Source organism: Misgurnus anguillicaudatus, chromosome 3, assembly GCF_027580225.2.
Source record: "Misgurnus anguillicaudatus chromosome 3, ASM2758022v2, whole genome shotgun sequence".
In the NCBI taxonomy this organism is placed as follows: Eukaryota; Metazoa; Chordata; class Actinopteri; order Cypriniformes; family Cobitidae; genus Misgurnus; species Misgurnus anguillicaudatus.
The window spans coordinates 13,563,908-13,588,917 of NC_073339.2; the positions used below are offsets into that span (position 1 = coordinate 13,563,908).

The following is a 25,010-nucleotide window of genomic DNA, read 5'->3' on the forward strand; positions in this document are numbered from 1 at the left end:
ACCACCACTAAAGCTCCAACAACCACATCTGTGGCTCCAACGACCACAACTGTTGCTCCAACGACCACAACTGTTGCTCTAACGACCACAACTGTTGCACCAACAACCACAACTGTGGCTCCAACAACCACCACTAAAGCTCCAACAACCACAACTCTTGCTCCAACGACCACAACTGTGCCTCATACGACCACAACTGTAGCTCCAACGATCACAACTGTTGCTTCAACGACCACATCTGTTGCTCCAATGACCACAACTGTGGCTCCAACACCCACCACTAAATCTCCAACAACCACATCTGTGTCTCCAACGACCACAACTGTTGCCCCAACGACCACAACTGTGCCTCCAACAACCACAACTCTGGCTCCAACGACCACAACTGTTGCGCCAACAACCACAACTCATGCTCCAACAACCACGACTTTGGCTCCATTAACCACAACCCTGGCTCCAACAACCACAACTGTGGCTCCAACAACCACAACTGTGGCTCCAACAACCACATCTGTGGCTCCAACGATGAGAACTGTTGCTCCAACGACCACAACTGTTCCTCCAACATCCACAGCTGTGGCTCCAACAACCACCACTAAAGCTCCAACTACCACAACTCTTGCTCCAACAACCACAACTATTGCTCCAACAACCACATCTGTGGCTCCAACAACCACATCTGTGGCTCCAACGACGACAACTGTTGCTCCAACGACCACAACTGTGCCTCCAACAACCACAACTTTGGCTCCAACAACCACCACTAAAGCACCAACACCCACATCTTTTGCTCCAACGACCACAACTGTGCCTCCAACAACCACAGCTGTGGCTCCAACATCCACCACTAAAGCTCCAACAACCACAACTCTTGCTCCAACAACCACCACTAAAGCTCCAACAACCACGACTGTAGCTCCAACGACCACAACTGTTGCTCCAACAACCACAACTTTTGCTTCAATGACCACAACTGTGCCTCCAACAACCACAACTGTGACTCCAACACCCTCAACTGTGGCTCCAACAACCACCATTGTTACACCAACAACCTCAACTGCTGCTCCAACAACCACAACTTTTGCTTCAACGACCACAACTGCTGCTCCAACTACCACAACTGTGCCTCCAACAACCACAACTGTGACTCCAACAACCACAACTGTGGTTCCAACAACCACCACTGTTGCGCCAACAACCTCAACTGTGCCTCCAACAACCATAACTGTTGCTCCAACGACCACAACTGCTGCTGCAACAACCACAACTGTTGGGCCAACGACCACAACTGTTGTTTCAACGACCACAACTGTGCCTCCAACTACCACAACTGTTGCTCCAACAACCACATCTTTTGCTTCAACGACCACAACTGTGCCTCCAACAACCACAACTGTTGCTCCAACGACCACAACTGCTGCTCCAACAACGACAACTGTTGGGCCAACGACCACAACTGTTGCTTCAACGACCACAACTGTGCCTCCAACAACCACCACTAAAGCTCCAACCACCACATCTGTGGCTCCAACAACCACAACTGTTGCCCTAACGACCACAACTGTTGCGCTAACGACCACAACTGTGCCTCCAACGACCACAACTGTCTCTCCAACAATCACAACTATGGCTCCAACAACCACAACTGTTGCTCCAACAACCACAACTTTTGCTTCAACGACCACAACTGCTGCTCCAACAACCACAACTGTTGGGCCAACGACCACAACTGTTGCTTTAAAGACCACAACTGTGCCTCCAACAACCACAACTGTGCCTCCAACAACCACAACTGTGGCTCCAACAACCACCACTGTTGCGCCAACAACCTCAACTGTGCCTCCAACAACCATAACTGTTGCTCCAACGACCACAACTGCTGCTCCAACAACCACAACTGTTGGGCCAACGACCACAACTGTTGTTTCAACGACCACAACTGTGCCTCCAACAATCACAACTGTGGCTCCAACAACCACAACTGTGGCTCCAACAACCACCACTAAAGCTCCAACAACCACAACTGTGCCTCCAACTACCACAGCTGTTGTTTCAACAACCACAACATTTGCTTCAACGACCACAACTGCTGCTCCAACAACCAAAACTATTGGACCAACGACCACAACTGTTGCTTCAACGACCACAACTGTGCCTCCAACAACCACAACTGTGACTCCAACAACCACAACTGTGGCTCCAACAACCTCAACTGTTGCGCCAACAACCTCAACTGTTGCTCCAACAACCACAACTTTTGCTTCAACGACCACAACTGCTGCTCCAACAACCACAATTGTTGGGCCAACGACCACAACTGTTGCATCAACGACCACAACTGTGCCTCCAACAATCACAACTGTGACTCCAACAACCACAACTGTGGCTCCAACAACCACCACTGTTGCGCCAACAACCTCAACTGTGACTCAAACAACCATAACTGTTGCTCCAACGACCACAACTGCTGCTCCAACAACCACAATTGTTGGGCCAACGACCAGAACTGTTGTTTCAACGACCACAACTGTGCCTCCAACAACAACAACTGTGGCTCGAACAACCACAACTGTGCCTCCAACAACCACCACTAAAGCTCCAACAACCACATCTGTGGTTCCAACAATCACATCTGTTGCGCTAACGACCACAACTGTGCCTCCAACGACCACAACTGTCTCTCCAACGATCACAACTGTGGCTCCAACAACCACAACTGTTGCGCCAACAACCACAACTCTTGCTTCAACGACCACAACTGTGCCTCCAACGACCACAACTGTCTCTCCAACAACCACAACTGTGCCTCCAACAACCACAACTCTTGCTTCAACGACCACAAATGCTGCTTCAACGACCACAACTGCGGCTCCAACAACCACAACTGTTGGGCCTACAACCACAACTGTTGCTTCAACGACCACAACTGTGCCTCCAACAACCACAACTGTGGCTCCAACAACAACAACTGTTCCTCCAACAACCACAACTGTGCCTCCAACAACCACCACTAATGCTCCAACAACCACATCTGTGGCTCCAACAACCACAACTGTTGGTCTAACGACCAAAACTGTGCCTCCAATGACCACAACTGTTGCTCCACCGACCACAACTGTGGCTCCAACAACGCCAAATGTTGCGCTAACAACCACAACTGGTGCGCCAACAACCACAACTGTTGCTCCAACATCCACAACTGCTGCACCAACAACCACAACTTTTGCCCCAATGACCACAGCTGTTGCTTCAACGACCACAACTGTGCCTCCAACGACCAAAACTCTGGCTCCAACAACCACAACTGTTCCACCAACAACCACAACTGTGGCTCCAACAACCACCACTAAAGCTCCAACAACCACAACTGTGGCTCCAACAACCACAACTGTTGGTTCAACTACCACATATGTGCCTCCAACGACCACAACTGTTGCTCCAACAACCACAACTGTGCCTCCACCAACCACCACTAAGGCCCCAACGACCACAACTGTTACTCCAACAACCACAACTGTTGCTCCAACGACCACCACTAAGGCCCCAACGAACACAACTGTTGCTCCAACGACCACAACTGTTGCTCCAACAACCACAACTGTGGCTCCAACAACCACAACTGTTGCTCCAACTACCACAACTGTTGCGCCAATTACCACAACTTTTGCTCCTACGACCACAACTGCTGCTCCAACAACCACAAATGTTGGGCCAACGACCACAACTGTGGCTCCAACAACCACCACTAAAGCTCCAACAACCACATCTGTGGCTCCAACAACCACAACTGTTGCTTCAACTACCACATTTGTGCCTCCAACGACCACAACTGTTGCTCCAACAACCACAACTGTGCCTCCACCAACCACCACTAAGGCCCCAACAACCACAACTGTGGCTCCAACAACCACAACTGTTGCTCCAACGACCACAACTGTTACTCCAACAACCACAACTGTTGCTCCAACGACCACCACTAAGGCCCCAACAACCACAACTGTGGCTCCAACAACCACAACTGTTGCTCCAACGACCACAACTGTTGCTCCAACGACCACAACTGTTGCTCCAACAACCACAACTCTTGTTACAACATCCACAACTGCTGCTCCAACAACCACAGCTGTTGCGCCAACGACTAGAACTGTTGCTTCAATGACCACAACTGTGCCTCCAACAAGCACAACTGTGGCTCCAACAACCACCACTGTGGCTCCAACAACCACCACTGTTGCGCCAAGAACCACCACTGTTGCGCCAACAACCACAACTGTGCCTCCACCAACCACAACTGTTGCTCCAACGACCACAACTGTTGCTCCAACAACCACAACTGTGCCTCCAACAACCACCACTAAAGCTCCAACAACCACATCCCTGGCTCCAACAACCACAACTGTTGCACTAACGACCAGAACTGTGCCTCCTACAACCACAACTTTGCCTCCAACAACCACAACTCTTGCTCCAATGTCCACAACTGCTGCTCCAACAACCACATCTGTTGCGCCAATGACCACAACTGTTACTTCAACAACCACAACTGTGCCTCCAGCTACCACCACTAAAGCTCCAACAACAACAACTGTTCACCCAACTATCACAACTCTTGCTTCAACGACCACAACTGCTGCTCCAACAACCACAACTGTTGGGCCAACGACCACAACTGTTGCTTCAACGACCACAACTGTGGCTCCAACGACCACAACTGGGGCTCCAACAACCACAACTGTTGCATCAACAACCACAACTGTTGCCCCAACAACCACAACTGTGGCTCCAACAACCACCTCTAAAGCTCCAACGACCACAACTGTTGCACCGACAACCACAACTGTGGCTCCAACGACCACAACTGGGGCTCCAACAACCACAACTGCTGCTCCAAAAACCACAACTGTTGCTCCAACGACCGCAACTGTTCCTTCAACGAGCACAACTGTGTTTCCAATGACCACAACTGTTGCTCCAACAACCACAACTCTTCATTCAACCTCAACAACTGCTGCTTCAAAAACTACAACTGTTGGGCCAACGACCACAACTGTTGCTTCAACGACCACAACTGTGCTTCCAACAACCACAACTGTGTCTCAAACAACCACCACTAAAGCTCCAACAACCACGACTGTGCCTCCAACTACCACAACTGTTGCTCCAACAACCACAACTCTTGCTTCAACGACCACAACTGCTTCTCCAACAACAACAAAAGTTGCTCCAACAACAACAACTGTTGCTCCAACAACAACAACTGTGCCTCCGACTACCACAACTGTTGCTCCGACGACCACAACTGTTGCTTCAACGGCCACAACTGTGCCTCCAACGACCACAACTGTTGCTCCAACGACCACAACTTTTGCTCCAACAACCACAACTGTGCCTCCAACAACCACCACTAAAGCTCCAACAACCACATCTGTGGCTTCAACAACCACAACTGTTGCGCTAACGACCACAACTGTGCCTCTAACGACCACAACTGTTGCTTCAACGACCACAACTGTGGCTCCAACAACCACAACTGTTACTCCTACTTCCACAACTGTTGTGCCAACAACCACAGCTGCTGCTCCAACAACTACAACTGTTGGGCCAACGACCACAACTGTTGCTTCAACGACAACAACTGTGCTTCCAACAACCACAACTGTTGCTCCAACGACCACAACTGTTGCTCCAACAACCACAACTGTGCCTCCAACTACCACAGCTGTTGCTCAGACAACGACAACTGTTGCTTCAACGACCACAACTGTTCCTCCAACAACCACAACTCTTGCCCCAACGTCCACAACTGCTGCTCCAACAACCACAACTGTTGCGCCAACTACCACAACTTTTGCTTCAATGACCACAACTGTGCCTCCAACGACCACAACTGTGGCTCCAACAACCACAACTGTTGCACCAACAACCACAACTGTTGCACCAACAACCACAACTGTGGCTCCAACAACCACAGCTGTGCTTCCAACTACAACAACTGTTGCTCCAACAACCACAACTCTTGCTTCAACGACCACAACGGCTGCTCCAAAATCCACTACTGTTGGGCCAACGACCACAACTGTTGCTTCAACGACCACAACTGTTGCTTCAAAAACCACAACTGTGCCTCCAACAACCACAACTGTGGCTCTAACAACCACAACTGTGCCTCCAACAACCACCATTAAAGCTCCAACAACCACAACTGTTGCGCTAATGACCACAACTGTTGCTCCAACGAGCACCACTGTTGCTCCAACGACCCCAACTCTTGCTCCATCGTCCACAACTGCTGCTCCAACAAACACAACTGTTGCGCCAACGACCACAACTGTTGCTTCAACGACCACAACTGTGCCTCCATCGACCACAACATTGGCTCCAACAACCACAACTGTTGCACCAACAACCACAACTGTGGCTCCAACAACCACCACTAAAGCTCCAACAACCACAACTGTTGCTCCTACTACTACAACTGTTGCGCCAACAACTACAACTCTTACTTCAACGACCACAACTGTCGCTCCAACAACCACAACTGTTGCTCCCACGACCACAAATGTTGCGCCAACAACCACAACTGTGGCTCCAACAACCACAACTGTGGCTCCAACAACCACAACTGTTGCACCAACGACCACAACTGTTGCTTCAATGAGCACAACTCTTTATTCAACGACAACAACTGCTTCTCCAACAACTACAACTGTTGGGCCAACGACCACAACTGTTGCTTCAACGACCACAACTGTGCTTCCAACAACCACAACTGTGGCTCTAACAACCACCACTAAATCTCCAACAACCACGACTGTGCCTCCAACTACCACAACTGCTGCTTCAACAACCACAACTGTTGCTCCAACGACAACAACTGTTGCTCCAAAAACCACAACTGTGCCTCCAACCACCACAACTGTTGCTCCAACAACCACAACTGTTGCTTCAACGACCACAACTGTGCCTCCAACGACCACAACTGTTGCTCCAACGACCACAACTGCGGCTTCAATAACCACAACTGTTGCTCCTACTACCACATCTGTTGCACCAACAACCACAACTCTTGCTTCAACAACCACAACCGCTGCTCCAAAAACCACAACTGTGGGGCCAACGACCACAACTGTTGCTTCAACGACCACAACTGTGCCTCCAACAACCACCATTAAAGCTCCAACAACCACATCTGTGGCTCCAACAACCACAACTGTTGCGCTAATGACCACAACTGTTGCTCCAACGAGCACCACTGTTGCGCCAACAACCACAACTCTTGCTCCAACGTCCACAACTGCTGCTCCAACAACCACAACTGTTGCGCCAAAGACCACAACTGTTGCTTCAACGACCACAACTGTGCCTCCAATGACCACAACTGTGGCTCCAACAACCACAACTGTTGCACCAACAACCACAACTGTGGCTCCAACAACCACCACTAAAGCTCCAACAACCACAACTGTGCTTCCACCTACCACAACTGTTGCTCCAACAATCACAACTCTTGCTTCAACGACCACAACTGTGGCTCCAACAACCACAACTGTTGCTCCAACGAGCACCACTGTTGCTTCAACGACCACAACTGTGGCTCCAACAACCACAACTGTTGCTCCAACAACCACAACTCTTGCTTCAACGACCACAACTGTGGCTCCAACAACCACAACTGTTGCTCCCACGACCACACCTGTTGCGCCAACAACCACAACTCTTGCTCCAACGTCCACAACTGCTGCTCCAACAACCACAACTGTTGCGCCAACGACCACAACTGTTGCTTCAACGACCACAACTGTGCCTCCAACGACCACAACTGTGGCTCCAACAACCACAACTGTTGCACCAACAACCACAACTGTGGCTCCAACAACCACCACTAAAGCTCCAACAACCACAACTGTGCTTCCACCTACCACAACTGTTGCTCCAACAACCACAACTCTTGCTTCAACGACCACAACTGTGGCTCCAACAACCACAACTGTTGCTCCAACGAGCACCACTGTTGTTTCAACGACCACAACTCTGGCTCCAACAACCACAACTGTTGCTCCAACAACCACAACTCTTGCTTCAACGACCACAACTGTGGCTCCAACAACCACAACTGTTGCTCCCATGACCACACCTGTTGCGCCAACAACCACAACTCTTGCTCCAATGTCCACAACTGCTGCTCCAACAACCACAACTGTTGCGCCAACGACCACAACTGTTGCTTCAACGACCACAACTGTGCCTCCAACGACCACAACTGTGGCTCCAACAACCACAACTCTTGCTTCAACGACCACAACTGTGGCTCCAACGACCACAACTGTTGCGCCAACGAACACAACTGTTGCTTCAACGACCACAACTGTGCCTCCAACGACCACAACTGTGGCTCCAACAACCACAACTGTTGCACCAACAACCACAACTGTGCTTCCAACGACCACCACTAAAGCTCCAACAACCACATCTGTGGCTCCAACAACCACAACTGTGGCTCCAACGACCACAACTGTTGCTCCAACAACCACAACTCTTGCTTCAACGACCACAACTGTGGCTCCAACGACCACAACTGTTGCTCCAACAACCACAACTCTTGCTTCAACGACCACAACTGTGGCTCCAACAACCACAACTGTTGCTCCCTCGACCACACCTGTTGCGCCAACAACCACAACTCTTGTTCCAACGTCCACAGCTGCTGCTCCAACAACCACAACTGTTGCGCCAATCACCACAACTGTTGCTTCAACGACCACAACTGTGCCTCCAACGACCACAACTGTGGCTCCAACAACCACAACTGTGGCTCCAACAACCACAACTGTGGCTCCAACAACCACCACTAAAGCTCCTACAACCTCAACTGTGCTTCCACCTACCACAACTGTTGCTCCAACAACCACATCTCTTGCTTCAACGACCACAACTGTGGCTCAAACAACCACAACTGTTGCTCCAACGACCACAACTGTTGTGCCAACAACCACAACTCTTGCTAAAACGTCCACCACTGCTGCACCAACAACCACAACTGTTGCGCCAATGACCACAACTGTTGCTCCAACAACCATAACTGTTGCTCCAACAACCACAACTGTTGTTTCAATGACCACAACTGTTGCTCCAACAACCACAACTGTGCCTCCAACAACGACCACTAAAGCACCAACGATCACAACTGTGCCTCCAATGACCACAACTGTTGCTCCAATGACCACAACTGTGGCTCCCACAACTGTTGCGCCAACAACCACAACTCTTGCTCCAATGTCCACAACTGCTGCTCCAACAACCACAACTGTTGCTTCAACGTCCACAATTGTGCCTCCAATGACCACAACTGTGGCTCCAACAACCACAACTGTTGCACCAACAACCACAACTGTGGCTCCAACAACCACCACTAAAGCTCCAACAACCACAACTGTACCTCCAACTACCACAACTGTTGCTCCAACAACCACAAATTTTGCTTTAACGACCACAACAGCTGCTCCAACAACCAGAACTGTTGGGCCAACAACCACAACTGTTTCTTCAATGACCACAACTGTGGCTCCAACAACCACAACTGTGCCTCCAACAACCACAACTGTGGCTCCAACGTCCACAACTGTTGCGCCAACAACCACAACTCTTGCTCCAACGACCACAACTGTTGCTTCAACGACCACAACTGTTGCTTCAACGACCACAACTGTTGCACCAACAACCACAACTGTGGCTCCAACAACCACCACTAAAGCTCCAACAACCACAACTGTGCTTCCACCTACCACAACTGTTGCTCCAACAACCACAACTCTTGCTTCAACGACCACAACTGTGGCTCCAACAACCACAACTGTTGCACCAACAACCACAACTGTGGCTCCAACAACCACCACTAAAGCTCCAACAACCACAACTGTGCTTCCACCTACCACAACTGTTGCTCCAACAACCACAACTCTTGCTTCAACGACCACAACTGTGGCTCCAACAACCACAACTGTTGCTCCAACGAGCACCACTGTTGCTTCAATGACCACAACTGTGGCTCCAACAACCACAACTGTTGCTCCAACAACCACAACTCTTGCTTCAACGACCACAACTGTGGCTCCAACAACCAAAACTGTTGCTCCCACGACCACACCTGTTGCGCCAACAACCACAACTCTTGTTCCAACGTCCACAGCTGCTGCTCCAACAACCACAATTGTTGCGCCAACGACCACAACTGTTGCTTCAACGACCACAACTGTGCCTCCAACGACCACAACTGTGGCTCCAACAACCACAACTCTTGCTTCAACGAACACAACTGTGGCTCCAACGACCACAACTGTTGCGCCAACGACCACAACTGTTGCTTCAACGACCACAACTGTGCCTCCAACGACCACAACTGTGGCTCCAACAACCACAACTGTTGCACCAACAACCACAACTGTGCTTCCAACGACCACCACTAAAGCTCCAACAACCACATCTGTGGCTCCAACAACCACAACTGTGGCTCCAATGACCACAACTGTTGCTCCAACAACCACAACTCTTGCTTCAACGACCACAACTGTGGCTCCAACAACCACAACTGTTGCTCCAACAACCACAACTCTTGCTTCAACGACCACACCTGTGGCTCCAACAACCACAACTGTTGCTCCCACGACCACACCTGTTGCGCCAACAACCACAACTCTTGTTCCAACGTCCACAGCTGCTGCTCCAACAACCACAACTGTTGCGCCAATGACCACAACTGTTGCTTCAACGACCACAACTGTGCCTCCAACGACCACAACTGTGGCTCCAACAACCACAACTGTGGCTCCAACAACCACCACTAAAGCTCCTACAACCACAACTGTGCCTGCAACCACCACAACTGTTGCTCCAACAACCACAACTGTTGCGACAACGACCACAACTGTGGCTCCAACAACCTCCACTGTTGCGCCAACGCCCACAACTGTTGCTCCAACAACCACAACTCTTGCTAAAACGTCCACCACTGCTGCACCAACAACCACAACTGTTGTGCCAATGACCACAACTGTTGCTCCAACAACCATAACTGTTGCTCCAACAACCACAACTGTTGTTTCACTGACCACAACTGTTGCTCCAACAACCACAACTGTGCCTCCAATGACCACAACTGTTGCTCCAATGACCACAACTGTGGCTCCCACAACTGTTGCACCAACAACCACAACTCTTGCTCCAATGTCCACAACTGCTGCTCCAACAACCACAACTGTTGCTTCAACGACCACAATTGTGCCTCCAATGACCACAACTGTGGCTCCAACAACCACAACTGTTGCACCAACAACCACAACTGTGGCTCCAACAACCACCATTAAAGCTCCAACAACCACAACTGTACATCCAACTACCACAAATTTTGCTTTAACGACCACAACAGCTGCTCCAACAACCAGAACTGTTGGGCCAACAACCACAACTGTTTCTTCAATGACCACAACTGTGGCTCCAACAACCACAACTGTGGCTCCATCAACCAACACTGTTGCGCCAACAACCACAACTGTGCCTCCAACAACCACAACTGTTGCTCCAACGACCACAACTGCTGCTCCAACAACCACAACTGTTGGGCCAACGACCACAACCGTTGCTTCAATGACCACAACTGTGGCTCCAACAACCACAACTGTGGCTCCAACAACCACAACTGTGCCTCCAACAAACACCACTTATGCTCCAACAACCACATCTGTGGCTCCAACGATCACAACTGTGGCTCCAACAACCACAACTGTTGCGCCAACAACCACAACTCTTGCTCCCATGACCACAACTGTGGCTCCAACAACCACAGCTGTTGCGCCAACAACCACAACTCTTGCTTCCATGACCACAACTGCTACTCCAACAACCACAACTGTTGCGCCAATGACCACAACTGTGCCTCCAACGACCACAACTGTGGCTCCAACAACCTCAACTGTTGCGCCAACGCCCACAACTGTTGCTCCAATGACCACAACTGTTGCTCCAACGACCACAACTGTGCCTCCGACAACCACAACTGTGGCTCCAACAACCACAACTGTGCCTCCAACAACCACCACTAAAGCTCCAACGACCACAATTATTGCTCCAACTACCACAACTGTTGCCCCAACAACCACAACTCTTGCTCCAACGTCCACAACTGTTGCGCCAACGACCACAACTGTGCCTCTAATGACCACATCTTTGGCTCCAACTACCACAACTGTTGCGCCAACAACCACAACTCTTGCTCCAACAACCACAACTATTGTGCAAATGACCACAACTCTTGCTCCAACGTCCACAACTGCTGCTCCAACAACCACAACTGCTGCTCCAACACCCACAACTGTTGCTTCAACAACCACAACTGTGCCTCCAACAACCACCACTAAAGCTCCAAAAACCACATCTGTGGCTCCAACAACCACAACTGTTTTCCTAACAACCACAACTGTGCCTCCAACGACCACAACTTTTGCTCCAACAACCACAACTGTGGCTCCAACTACCACAACTGTGGCTCCAACTACCACAACTGTTGATCCAACGACCACAACTGTGCCTCCAACAACCACAACTGTGCCTCCAACAACCACAACTGTGCCTCCAACAACCACCACTAAAGCTCCAACTACCACATCTGTGTCTCCAACAACCACAACTGTTGTGCTAACGACCACAACTGTGCATACAACAACCACAACTGTGCTTCCAACAACCACAACTGTGGCTCCATCAACCACCACTAAAGCTCCAACAACCACAACTGTTTCTCCAACTACCACAACTCTTGCTTCAACGACCACAACTGTGGCTCCAACAACCACAAATGTTGCTCCAACGACCACATCAGTTCCTCCAACAACTACGATAGTTGCTCCAACTACCACAACAGTTCCTCCAACATCCACAACAGTTGCTCAAACAACCACAACTGTTGGTCCAATGACCACCACAGTTGTTTCAACAAAAACAGCTGTTGTTCCAACGACCACAACTGTTGCTCCAGTAATCACAACAGTTGCTCCAACAATCACAACTGTTACTCCAATAACCACCACAATTGCTCCATCAACAAAAACTGTTGCTCCAACTACTACAACATTTCCTCCAACCACCACAACTTTTGTTAAAACGACCAAAAGTGTTGCTCCATCAACTTCCACTGTTGCTCCAACTACCACAACTGTTGGTCCAACGACCACAACTGCTGCTGAATTTACCACAGTTGTTGCTCCAACAACCACAACTGTTGCTCCAGTGATTACAACAGGCAAAACAATTATCACTTCATCAACTACAGCTACAGCACCAACCACAACAAACACATCTGTTGATCCAACAAGCACAACTACAATTTCAAAAACCATAACTGCTTCAACCAGCACATCTGTCTCTGCAACAGGCACAACCTTTAGTCAAACATCAACAATTCTCGCTTCATCAAATACACCTACAGCACAAACCACAACAACATTTTCAACTGAAAAAAGTGATGCTTCTACAACTTCAACTATGGTGTTCACATCTGGAACACATGTTAAACCTATTTCAGCAAAAGTGACAAGCAAACTGCTGTTCAACTCCTCATCTCCAGTCCCTAGTGAAGCTCTGGTGCTCAGTGCTATCAACATTCTCCTGGAATCCAGAGTTTCACAACTGAAAGATAAAGTCAAGCTGGTGAATGTCACCTATGAGAGTAAGTGTTTTCATTTTCAAGCAAACATTAAGAATGTTTAAATACCAATAAATTACATGCTATGGTGAAATGTAAATGGAATTGATCTTCCCAAACAGAAATCTCAGACACCTCCTATGCAGTGTTCTTTACATTTACATTGAGTAACATCAACATGCCAGAAGACTCAGAGCTTAGAAACAACACTTACAAGCAATTGCAGGACATGATCAACAAAGTGGTAGGCATTCAAAAAAATACCAGGTGAAAGAGTTTGGGTGCAGTGCAAATCTTTTCCAGTGTTTGATTGATGGTTTGTTATTTCTTTGCAGCTGAACACTCTTCTGAATGATCCACGAAATAAGAAGTTTGAACCCAGCTCCTCCAACTTCACGTAAGATTTAAAGATTTCTGTGTCTGAATGACAATTATACTTTAGGGTCATATTTATTGCGTCATGTAATTTTGGGATATTAACTCACCCCAAACTCTTAATTTTTCAATTACTCTGTAAAGAGACTTTTGGACATACAGATATGATTTATACATCATTTAAATAGTTTCTAGTTTTTGTGTCCACTCCCAATAAATATTTATATATAAAAGTTTCCTCTTACATTCCTGCCTACAAGGCTCATTATGCCGCTCATTATGCAAGTCTCAATCATAGATTATTCAGGAGCTTTCAGGACTCCTTGCTTACAGCCTTTACCAGGGAAAAGTGTCTTAGAACATTAACATAATATTGTAGCCCAATTTGTGCTGAATACAGTGTTATGAGACTTTTGCCATTATTATGTTTTTAAGCAACTGAAAAAAGCACAAATATCAGTGCTAGTCAAAACTTCCCCAGTGCCCAGTTGCGTGAAACTCCTTAAGTGAGGGTTTCCCTGAGGGAGCAAAAAAATCCCTGAGGTAAGGGATTTATTTAAGAGCGTTGCAACAAAGGTCACCCTTATCTAAGTGTTTATACTAAGTATTTTACGGTAGTCTCTGCCAAAACATGGCAGCAGAGAAGCGGTTGCTATAGTTACAAAATCTCACAGCATAAACAAATCAACGCACGCAGCTCATCAGATGGCGGATTTGTGTACAATGAAACATCGCAAATAACAGACTGTAAAGTACCGCATGTATAAAACCTCAAAGCAATTCAAACTTGAAGCACTTTAGATTGACGGACGATCAAACCGCTATTCTCCTAATAAATGCGCATTAGTTTTCTCTATGGATGATTTCGATCGTTAGAAATGTGCTTTGGTACTTCATTTTCTTAAATAACCATAAAATCAGCCATCGCGTGTCACATTGAGGGACCTGTTATGTTATAATCCCTTAAGTTTTTAAGGGAAAATGGGACTTAAGGACTTTGTAGCAATGCATAGCAGAACTTAAGGTAATACTAAGGGTAAATACTAACTAACAGCCTTAAGGTTCACTTAAGGGTTTTCTTGCAACCCATTTTTTATTAAGGGTAACCTTAACCTTATATTTAAGAGATTTCTTAGCTTAAGGACTTTCATGCAACCGGGCAGAGGGCCTTAAAACCCCCTTAGACATTAGAGAGTTAAAAAACCCTTGATGTTTTGTGCCTAAAATAGAACTTTTAACACTTAACCGGAATCTCAGTTCAATTCTATTTACTCTTCATTCAGTTTCAAATATGACCAAATCCAAGGCAATATGGATTACACCTTCCAAGATGGAGATGACATACAACCTGTCAGCTTCCTAAATGAGCTTCATAAACTGATGGGTACGTTCAAATTGACAATCTTAAGAGAAGTTTGTAACTGTAAAGAATTGAATTTAGTTTCATTGTTTCCATCTGACTTTGCAGGACTGAGTACTACAACAACGTCTCCGCTATCAACAAGTAGCTTTCCTGTGACATCTTTCCAGCAATTGTAAGTGTAGATTTTCACCTTACAGAAATTGCTCAGTTAAATAAGCAGAGTTTTGCGTTTGTGATTGGGTAGGCACCTCCCGGCAAGTGAGGGTAGTGCAATACCTTGAGATAAGCGGGAGATTGTGGATTCAGGATTTTTAAATATGGCTTACATGAATTAAAACTATTGTAGCCTTCAGTTACTCAGTCTTTCTAATAATAAAAAAATATATATATTCTCATTTTACTAATTCAATAATAGCTCAGACAAAATTATAATTTGCTCTGTTATGGGAGGCAGTGCCCCACCCAAAATAATCTATGTTTTGAGCAGTCTTTAAATCTAAATTCATGAACTGAATTAAATGAAAATTTTGCTGTTTTTAGATCTGGATCAGCAGAGGTGACAAGTAATCTGGTGTTCAACTCCTCATCTCCAGTTGCTAGTGAAGCTTTGGTTCTCAGTGCTATCAACATTCTCCTGGTATCCAGAGTTTCACAACTGAAAGAAACAGTCATGCTGATGAATGTCAGCTTTGAAAGTAAGTGTTGTCAATTTTAGGTAAAAAGCTATCTATGAACAGTTTATACGTCTCATCCAGTGATAGATTGCAAGCTTTGGGGAAACTTAAATTGAGTATATCTTTCCAAACAGAAATCTCAGACACCTCCTACACAGTCTTCTTCACATTTACCTTGAGTAACATCAGCATGCCAGAAGACCCAGAGCTTAGAAACAACACTTACAAGCAAGTGCAGGACATGATCAACGATGCGGTAAGCATTCAAAAACATACCCAGTAAAAATGTTTGAGTGCAGTGCAAATCTTCTGTAGAGTTTGATGGATTGTTTGTTATTCCTCTACAGTTGAACACTCTTCTAAATGATCAAAGTAGTGTGAAGTTTAAACCCAACTCCTCCAACTTCACGTAAGAATTAAACTGACTTATGTCTTTGAAGATGCTTATGGTCATATTAAATGCATCATGACATTTTGGGATATTCAAACAGCTCTTGAATTAACCCTGTCAACCTGAAGCTTATTTCAAGTGTATTTTCTGCTCTTCTTTTAGGAGCACATCTGACCAAATACATGGCAATATGGATTACATCTTTCAAAAGGGAAATAAGATACAACCTGTCAGCTTCCTAAATGAGCTCAATAAACTGATGGGTATGTTCATATTGGTGACCTTCAGCCATCCTAAACCGCAGTGTGGAACATGATAAAACATGCAGTATTTTTCATAAAATGTATTATTTTTTATTCATGATTTGTTAGATCTGACCACAACAACAATTTCTCCCCTGACAACAAAAGTCTCCCATGTGACGTCTTTCCAGCAGCAGTGAGTGTAGATGTTACATTACAGAAAATTCTTGTTATACAGGCGTCATGTTAATGTAAAGCCCTGAACTGTATTTAATGAAAGTGGTGCCTTTTACAGAATTGATTCTGCAGTGGTGACGAGCACATTGACGTTCAACTACTCATCTCCAGTCCCCAGTGAAGCTCATGTGCTCAGTGCTATCAAAACTCTCAGGGACTCCAGAGAGTCAAAACTTGATAAATCACTCAAGCTCTTGAATGTGACCTATAACAGTGAGTTTAAGAATTTTTTTTTAAAAGTTCTTGTATTAAAAATCCAAAGTTTATTAACGTACTAGGACAAAATACATTATGAACATTTCTATACAAACAGAAATCTCAGAGACCTCCTATGAGCTCATCTTTGAATTTAATCTGAGTAACATCAGCACCTCAAACAGTCATGTGCCTAAAGGCAACCCTGCCGAGCAAGTTCAGAATGCTATCAATGCTGCGGTAAGCATAAACATCAAGACCAATGGTCAGAAATCACATTGTATTGTAATCTGTTGAATCATTTCGTTTTTTGCTTATCATTATTTTTATTTATAGCTCAACACTCTTCTAAATGATCCACAAAAAACACCATTTGAAGCTACGCTCTCCAAAGTCACGTAAGCTTTGAAATTTAATTTTTAATTTCTTTTACCATGAAACATTTACCCTGCATTAAACCTCTACAATCATGATACTCCCCTTTGCTTTTTACTCAGTTTTTACGTCCCTGTTCTAACAAGGTTAAAGTTCTAACATTTACTTTATTCCATTAGGACAAAAGAACAGCAGATTGAGGTTTCCATGAACCGTATCTTTACAGAAACAGATGAAATACAACCTGTTAGCTTCCTACATGAGCTCCGTAAACAGATGGGTATGTTTATATTGGTGACCTTCAGTCATTCTAAACCGAATTTTTATGAAAATTTATTAATTTTTTATTTATGATTTGTCAGATCTGACCACAACAACAATTTCTCCCCCGACAACAAAAGTCTCCCATGTGACGTCTTTCCAGCAGCAGTGAGTGTAGATGTTACATTAAAGAAAATGTTTGTTATACAGTCGTCATGTACATGTAAAGCCCTGAACTGTATTAAATGAAAGTTGTGCCCTTTACAGAATTGATTCTGCAGTGGTGACGAGCACATTGACGTTCAACTACTCATCTCCAGTCCCCAGTGAAGCTCATGTGCTCAGTGCTATCAAAACTCTCAGGGACTCCAGAGAGTCAAAACTTGATAAATCACTCAAGCTGTTGAATGTGACCTATAACAGTGAGTTTAAGCATTTTACTTTTAAGATTTCTTATATTAAAAATCCTAAGTTTATTTACGTACTAGGACAAAATACACTATGAACATTTCTATACAAACAGAAATCTCAGACACCTCCTATGAGCTCATCTTTGAATTTAGTCTGAGTAACATCAGCACCTCAAACAGTCATGTGCCTAAAGGCAACCCTGCCGAGCAAGTTCAGAATACTGTAAATGCTGCGGTAAGCATAAACATCAACTCCAATGGTCAGATATTACATTGTATTGTAGTCTTTTTAGCCATTTAATTTATTGCTTATCATTCTTTTTATTTATAGCTCAACACTCTTCTGAATGATCCCAAAAAAACACCTTTTGGTGCTACACTCACAAAAGTCAAGTAAGTTTTGAAGTCTTAAAGCAAATTTACCCTGCATTAAACCTCTACACTGATTATATTTGCCTTTGCTTTTTACTCAGTTTTTCATGTCTCTGTTGTAACAAGATTAAAGTTGTAACATTCTTTTTATTCCATTAGGACAAAAGAAAAGCAGATTGAGGTTTCCATGAACCATGTCTTTACTGAAACAGATGAAATACAACCTGTCAGTTTTCTGAATGAGCTCCGATCACTAAACAGTATGTCACTTCTAATACAAAAATGTGAAGTTGTCAAGTTGTTTTTGTTTTATTTCACAGCATTTTGTTTCTAATTTGTCCTGTTATTTGTTTTCCATCCATTAATCTTCATTTTGTGTTTTTAGGCCCAATAACAACTACTACTGCAGGCAAATTCCAGACCACTACTGAAGCGCAAATTTTGTAAGAGTAATTCATTTATTCTGTATAAGGAAATTATTTTTGTTCTCTCTTTAATATTTGATCCATTATTTTTCTTTTTCAAAAGTGGGACGGCAGTAATTCAGATTCGGATTGTATTTGAAACGTGGGGCCCCATACCAAGTAAAAGTAAAGTTCTGCATTTGGTTAATTCATACCTGGATTCACGTCTCACAACTAAACAAGATGACAGAGCAATAAAGTTACTTGAACCTGTGAGCAACGTGAATGTCTCATATGAGGGTAAGTGGTACATATCAGGTCCCTTTAAAAATGGAAATGTTAACCTGAGGTGTAAACTGTTCAAACCTGTCTGTGTGCTTGTGACATTACACCGCTCTCTCCTTTGTATTTACAAAACCACAAAAAAGTATTTTAAAGAAATATAATTTACTTTTGCAGTATTGTATAATTATATTTGTATTTGATGTATGTATACATACAACATATGTAAAATCACACAACTAAATTGGTTTTATTTCTCTCTAAGGAATATCTGATCATTCATATGCCCTCAAATTTGGATTTCTGATCAGCAATGTATCAATGTCAACGAAAGACAAATCCATGAACAGCACCTACAACTTCATCCAAAATGAAATAAATAAATTGGTGGGTTTTTAACAGTCAATGTAATTTAGATATTTTTCTCTGAAATACATTTTTTCACACTTTAAGTACATTAGCATACAATAATGAACAAACCAATTCATTTCTGTATTTATTCTTAATTTTTTAGCTAAATAAGATCCTAAATAATCCCTCAGCCAATCCAATCCAGATTGACTCTGCCACATTCTCGTAAGTCAATATTCATTTTACTTTTTTTAACAAATCAGTCTATGCTTTAATTTTATCAGTGGGTTTAGTGTTATGTACTGCTTGCACACATTAAGTTTAGTGAGATCATGTTTAGTCATTTCTTTTATTTATCATTTTGTATTTTATTTTTCCACTTAGGAAAAATATCAGTGTGATTACGGCTGTTGTGGATTATAAAATCTCACAAAAAAATGACATCCAGTCACCCAGTAATTTTCTCCAGGAAATTCTTAAAGCAAACAGTATGTTTCATTCCATTAACTTTTTAGTACTAAGAAAGCAACATTAAACAGATAATTCAACACAACATATGAAACTTCTGCTAACTGCGGTTTAATGTTATAAATGTCATACTCCACATTTTCCATGATCATTAAAATCTTTTTTTGTGTGTGTTGCAGGCTTAACAACAACTCCAATTCCGACTATGTAAGTGCAAAAAGTTTACTTGCATACTCGACTAAACTTGCATTGTTTTGGTTTCTTTTTTTCTCAATATTATTTTGTTTCACCTTTTTCAGACTTGGAAAAGCAATTATTTACATCCGGCTTGTTTTTATAACGAGAGGCTCCATACCAAGTGAAAGCGCCGTTCTACAAGTTGCCAACAATCTGCTGGACAAACGTCTAAGAACCAAACGAGACCTGACAGTACAAAAACTCAGCGATCCTGTGAGCTTTGTGAATGTCACCTATACAAGTAAGTTTGTGTAGGGAAACAATAACTTTACATTAGGCTACAATAAAGAGATTTATACATGTACTTATGTCTGATTTGTGTTTTATTTCTTTTCAAGAAATTTCTGATAACTCGTATGCCCTCAAATTTGGATTTGAAATCAGCAATGTCAGCATGTCTGAGAAACTTGTACTCAGAAACAGCACACATATGATAATCCAGGATTCAATAAATAAATTGGTGAGTTTGAAACTATTTGAAAGCATGCTAGTGTATATAAAAATAATTTCAAATTTAAATTCCAATATGAAATTAAGATGAATTAAATGAATTATATTGATTATAAATAATACATAATTAATGTGTTTTTTGCCAACCTGTTCAGCTGAATGTGATCCTAAATGACCCAAACGCCACTCCATTTGTGTTCAAAGAAGCCAAATTTACGTAAGTCATGACTTCATATTTGAATGAAATGTGAAAGAATAAGTATCATTAATGATGATGTGATCACTTTGATTATTTTTTTGATTACTATGTTCAACGCTGTTTATATTTAAATTTCCCCAGGGGTAATTCAACTGTGATTGAGGCTGATGTTGAGTATGTTTTCTCGGAAGATGACTTCAAATTTCCAAGTCCTTTTCTCCAAGCACTTATCACTGTTAATATTGGTATGTTGTTCTGCATTTGAAACATTAATAGCTCTTTACACTCTAAAAAATGCTGGGGTATTTTCAACCCAGCGTTGGACCGAAAATGTTCTGGGTTAATTTAACCCAACGGTTCATCCCTTTTTAGACCCAATGGTGGGTTGAAAATAACCCATCATTTTTATAGTATTCCTTGAGCTGAGACTTCCTGTTTTCTTTTTTATTAACGTTATTTAAATTTTTCCCAAAACATTGCTCTTTAGAAGCCAGTAACTCAACTACTCCAACCCCATTTCCCTCTGTGGTGAACACTACCGGGCCGAACAACAGCACTAGTGCAGCGTGGGTTGTGGCTATAATTGTTCCTTGTGCTATAGCCATCTTGCTTGTACCTTGCTGGATTCTCCTTTGTGTAAGTATTTGAAGACAGAATGTACAATATGTTTATTGGTTAAGTGATTATTTGTAATAGAACTATGATATAAGATTCATATAATAACTTCACACAAAGGGGAGAAGACCCCTATTGTGTTCATTTGTTTTTTTCTTTATTCTTTTTCTTCCGCCATTGCATCTATGGCAGCCCATTGAACCAAATGTAGGAAAGTTATGAAATTTGGCACATAGACAGGTTCTACATTGTTTTCCTGCCATTTTAATTTAACACTTTCAAAGTCCACCCAGTATTAGTCCGTTTGCACGAAATTTGACAGGTAGCATCCAAAGACACTCAGGACAAAAAGTTATTAAAACATTTTTGATATACCAATCCGTTCTCATATACCACTTCAATAAATTCACCTGCAAGCACGCAACAATGGATTTCAGGAGAGGTTTGGCAGCCAGACAAGAATTCCATGACCTGTAGCTAACGTTGTATACTTTAATTTTCACAGTAACATTAGCTTAGTGTAATGGTTGATACGCGTTAGATAGGATATATGAACAAAGTTTTACTTGTGCATTTATTTCCCTTGCAATCAGAACTGCTGAAAAAGGGACTTTTGATTCTTTTGACTTTTGATTGTTTTTGATTCTACTGTATGCGGAAGTTACGTTAACACCACAAGAGCCATTTTTTTATGTTGTTGCTGCTGAAACGGTCTATCTGGGTACAGTCTAAGGATAGACAAAAAAGGTAGTCGGATTGCACCACTTGCCGGCCTTATAATTGAACAAAACATTTGACAGCAAGCAACCCAAATGGTCATGCAGCTGCATCTTCGGAAAACTTAAATGACATTAAACTTGGTATGTGTCATCAGTATAATTTTCCCAAAGTTTGACCAAAATCATGAGAATGGTCTTGTTAGATTCCTTAAAGCATGCTGAGTCAAAATATAACCAGTTTTCCAATGTCAGCCTTTTTGGGCATTGCCCATTTTAAATTTTGTCATAAAATGCATTATTTTATGAACGCAACTTCGTATTGCTATGAAACGTAGTAATTGTCTTCGGCAACATGTTCAATGACAGAACCCCGTGCCCTAGTAACCAAGCTATATAACAACATTTACAATGTTAATGTATCACAGTGGCACTTACAGGCACTTATTTTTGTATAACTTTGTAGGATTTTGGCATTAAATCATGAGATTGTAATATTCCTTTTCCAAATTCACCTATGTTTCCTTTTGTGCCCTTGTGGGCTTGAACCTGTAGTCACTTCCAGAAACTATATTTTATTGTCTTTGTGCTTAATTCATTATATTTTTTGTCTATATTAATTGTCTTTGTGCTTAAAACTTTTTTTGACAGTTTATTGTTTTGACTGAGAACATTTGTTCAACCCCCCCCCCTCTCTCTCTCTCTCTCTCTCTCTCTCTCTCTCTGTCTTGCTTTTTTTCTCCCTTAGTGTTTGCTATGTGGTTGCTGTGCAGGAATAAGACGACGTTGGGCCAGAAGACGGTCATACAACATACAGTACTTCACTCACAACATCTTCTAGTGAACTTGAGAGACAACTAAGAAAACAATTAAACGGGAAAAGTGATCTTTCAGCAACTGTAAAACTATTCTTAAAAATTGCTTATACTTATGTTCTTAATTACAACTTGTGATAATTATTATTGATTACTCTTAATACGGTTATTTAAATGTACGTAATGATTATGATAGCTTTGAGCTTTTATAATTCACTATTTATTTTCTTCCTGTTTTGCTGGACAGACAGGAGCTACACAAAATATTTCTCAATGTGATTTATTTTCGAAGCTGTAATTCCTATTGAAATTAATTTATTTATTTAATACTTGTGTAATGTTTACAATATTTAAATGAATGTTGATTTTTTTCTCCAAATAATTAACTTATTAAATGTCACATATTTTATTGTAATGAACAAAAAATATATAAAAAATAATCTTATTTATTCACACTTTATGATTTTGTATTTCCATGTGACTCGAAATTCTTGCTAAACATTTTTTCAGCACTGGGGCCTCCTCCCCAAAAAATTTACATGTGTACCCATCAATATAATTATATAAACTTAACTAAATTTGGGTCTTATAATGGGCACGTAAAGCACTGTCTCGGAAACATACATACTACCAGCATGTGTTGTGATCCATGTGTGTTATCAGAGCCTTTTGCCAACACATTTTTACTAAAAGGTTTCCTTGAATCACTGTTGTCTAAGTGGGATACATTCTATAGCTAAGCTACTATATCTATTACAGTAAGATGTGCATATCATTCTGAATTTGCTTCTCATAAATTCAGTGCCCTACTTTTAACCTTGAGTTAACAATTTCTTTTTTATTTGCCATAAATAGTTTTGAAAAGTTGTGAAAAAGTTGGAAAGTCTATAAAAAAGGCAAAAAAGAAACATGTGCTGCCTGACTATGAAAAACAAAAATGCTGTTGTATTCAGTTTTTCCAAATAGGTAAGAAAGCTTTCACCAATGTACTGGGCATGTTGCCGTCCAAGTATAAAAAAGCTTATTGAATAGCAAACACCTATAAAGTATTCAGAGTATCATAGGCAAATAGTAATGAGATGACACAACCAGTGCTAACTATCAAAACTTTATATCCCACCCCCCAAAAAAACAAACAAGTTCAATAACCAAAAAGGCTCAATCTAATGTTTGGGTAAAATAAATAACCCTTGTTTATAGATAGTAGGCCTACTGATTAAATAAAAAGTGTAGCCTATATGAAATCTCTGCTTAATATCTTTAACCTTCATGATGTTGGACCTTGAACAACCCTGTCTGAGAGATGAGAATCATGTGTGGCACGGCTCTTCATACCCCAAAATAGCGAGCATGCACAGAGCTTAAATTAGTTCATGTTCGCTTCTTTTTTTATTTGCAGACAAATACACATGCACCAAAATGGCTGTCTTAGTGAATATCTAAACAATTAGTTATCTTTACCAAATGTAAACATTTTATTGCATTCTAACCTATAAACTATTGCCTACCTGTTGAAGTCTCTGTCATTAAAGTTTTCAAATAAAATGTTGTCATTTAAACAGTATTTTACTGTAATATGTACAGTGCTACTGTGATGAAGTGGTCTTTTTAAAGGTAATTTCCAACACTCAGCAAAAGATATAATAATAGACTGCCACCTTGGGACTGTACCAGGGAATCACAGTTTACTTAAGTGTTATAAGGAACCCAGGTTCATTTTACTGAATAAAATGAGAAAGAGACGTGGGTAACAAAATATAGTTTATTCATACAAAAATACAAAAAAGCATGTAAAAATGGTCATCACTCAGCTAATTGCTGAGGCTGGTAAACCAGAATGAACAATGAGACTTCACAATCATTACAGGGCTGCAGCCTATTGGCA

The 25,010-nt window shown here is 42.9% G+C and overlaps 1 protein-coding gene across 1 annotated transcript in view; it reads left to right on the forward strand.

The window, feature by feature from the left end:
- LOC129445283 (uncharacterized) overlaps window positions 1-24,624 on the forward strand; it is a 235,063-nt gene extending 210,439 nt beyond the window's left edge. Inside the window, exons 45-66 of the mRNA XM_073861848.1 lie at window positions 16,868-16,934; window positions 17,034-17,188; window positions 17,289-17,410; window positions 17,507-17,568; window positions 17,725-17,825; window positions 17,908-17,974; window positions 18,074-18,228; window positions 18,330-18,451; window positions 18,548-18,609; window positions 18,748-18,848; window positions 18,974-19,031; window positions 19,117-19,292; window positions 19,540-19,661; window positions 19,789-19,850; window positions 20,010-20,113; window positions 20,273-20,300; window positions 20,393-20,571; window positions 20,669-20,790; window positions 20,936-20,997; window positions 21,121-21,224; window positions 21,467-21,615; window positions 23,059-24,624. Coding sequence (XP_073717949.1) covers window positions 16,868-16,934; window positions 17,034-17,188; window positions 17,289-17,410; window positions 17,507-17,568; window positions 17,725-17,825; window positions 17,908-17,974; window positions 18,074-18,228; window positions 18,330-18,451; window positions 18,548-18,609; window positions 18,748-18,848; window positions 18,974-19,031; window positions 19,117-19,292; window positions 19,540-19,661; window positions 19,789-19,850; window positions 20,010-20,113; window positions 20,273-20,300; window positions 20,393-20,571; window positions 20,669-20,790; window positions 20,936-20,997; window positions 21,121-21,224; window positions 21,467-21,615; window positions 23,059-23,151 — 2,273 coding nt within the window. The 3' untranslated portion in view covers window positions 23,152-24,624. The remainder of the gene's footprint in view (window positions 1-16,867; window positions 16,935-17,033; window positions 17,189-17,288; window positions 17,411-17,506; window positions 17,569-17,724; window positions 17,826-17,907; window positions 17,975-18,073; window positions 18,229-18,329; window positions 18,452-18,547; window positions 18,610-18,747; window positions 18,849-18,973; window positions 19,032-19,116; window positions 19,293-19,539; window positions 19,662-19,788; window positions 19,851-20,009; window positions 20,114-20,272; window positions 20,301-20,392; window positions 20,572-20,668; window positions 20,791-20,935; window positions 20,998-21,120; window positions 21,225-21,466; window positions 21,616-23,058) is intronic.
- Window positions 24,625-25,010: the final 386 nt, after the last annotated feature.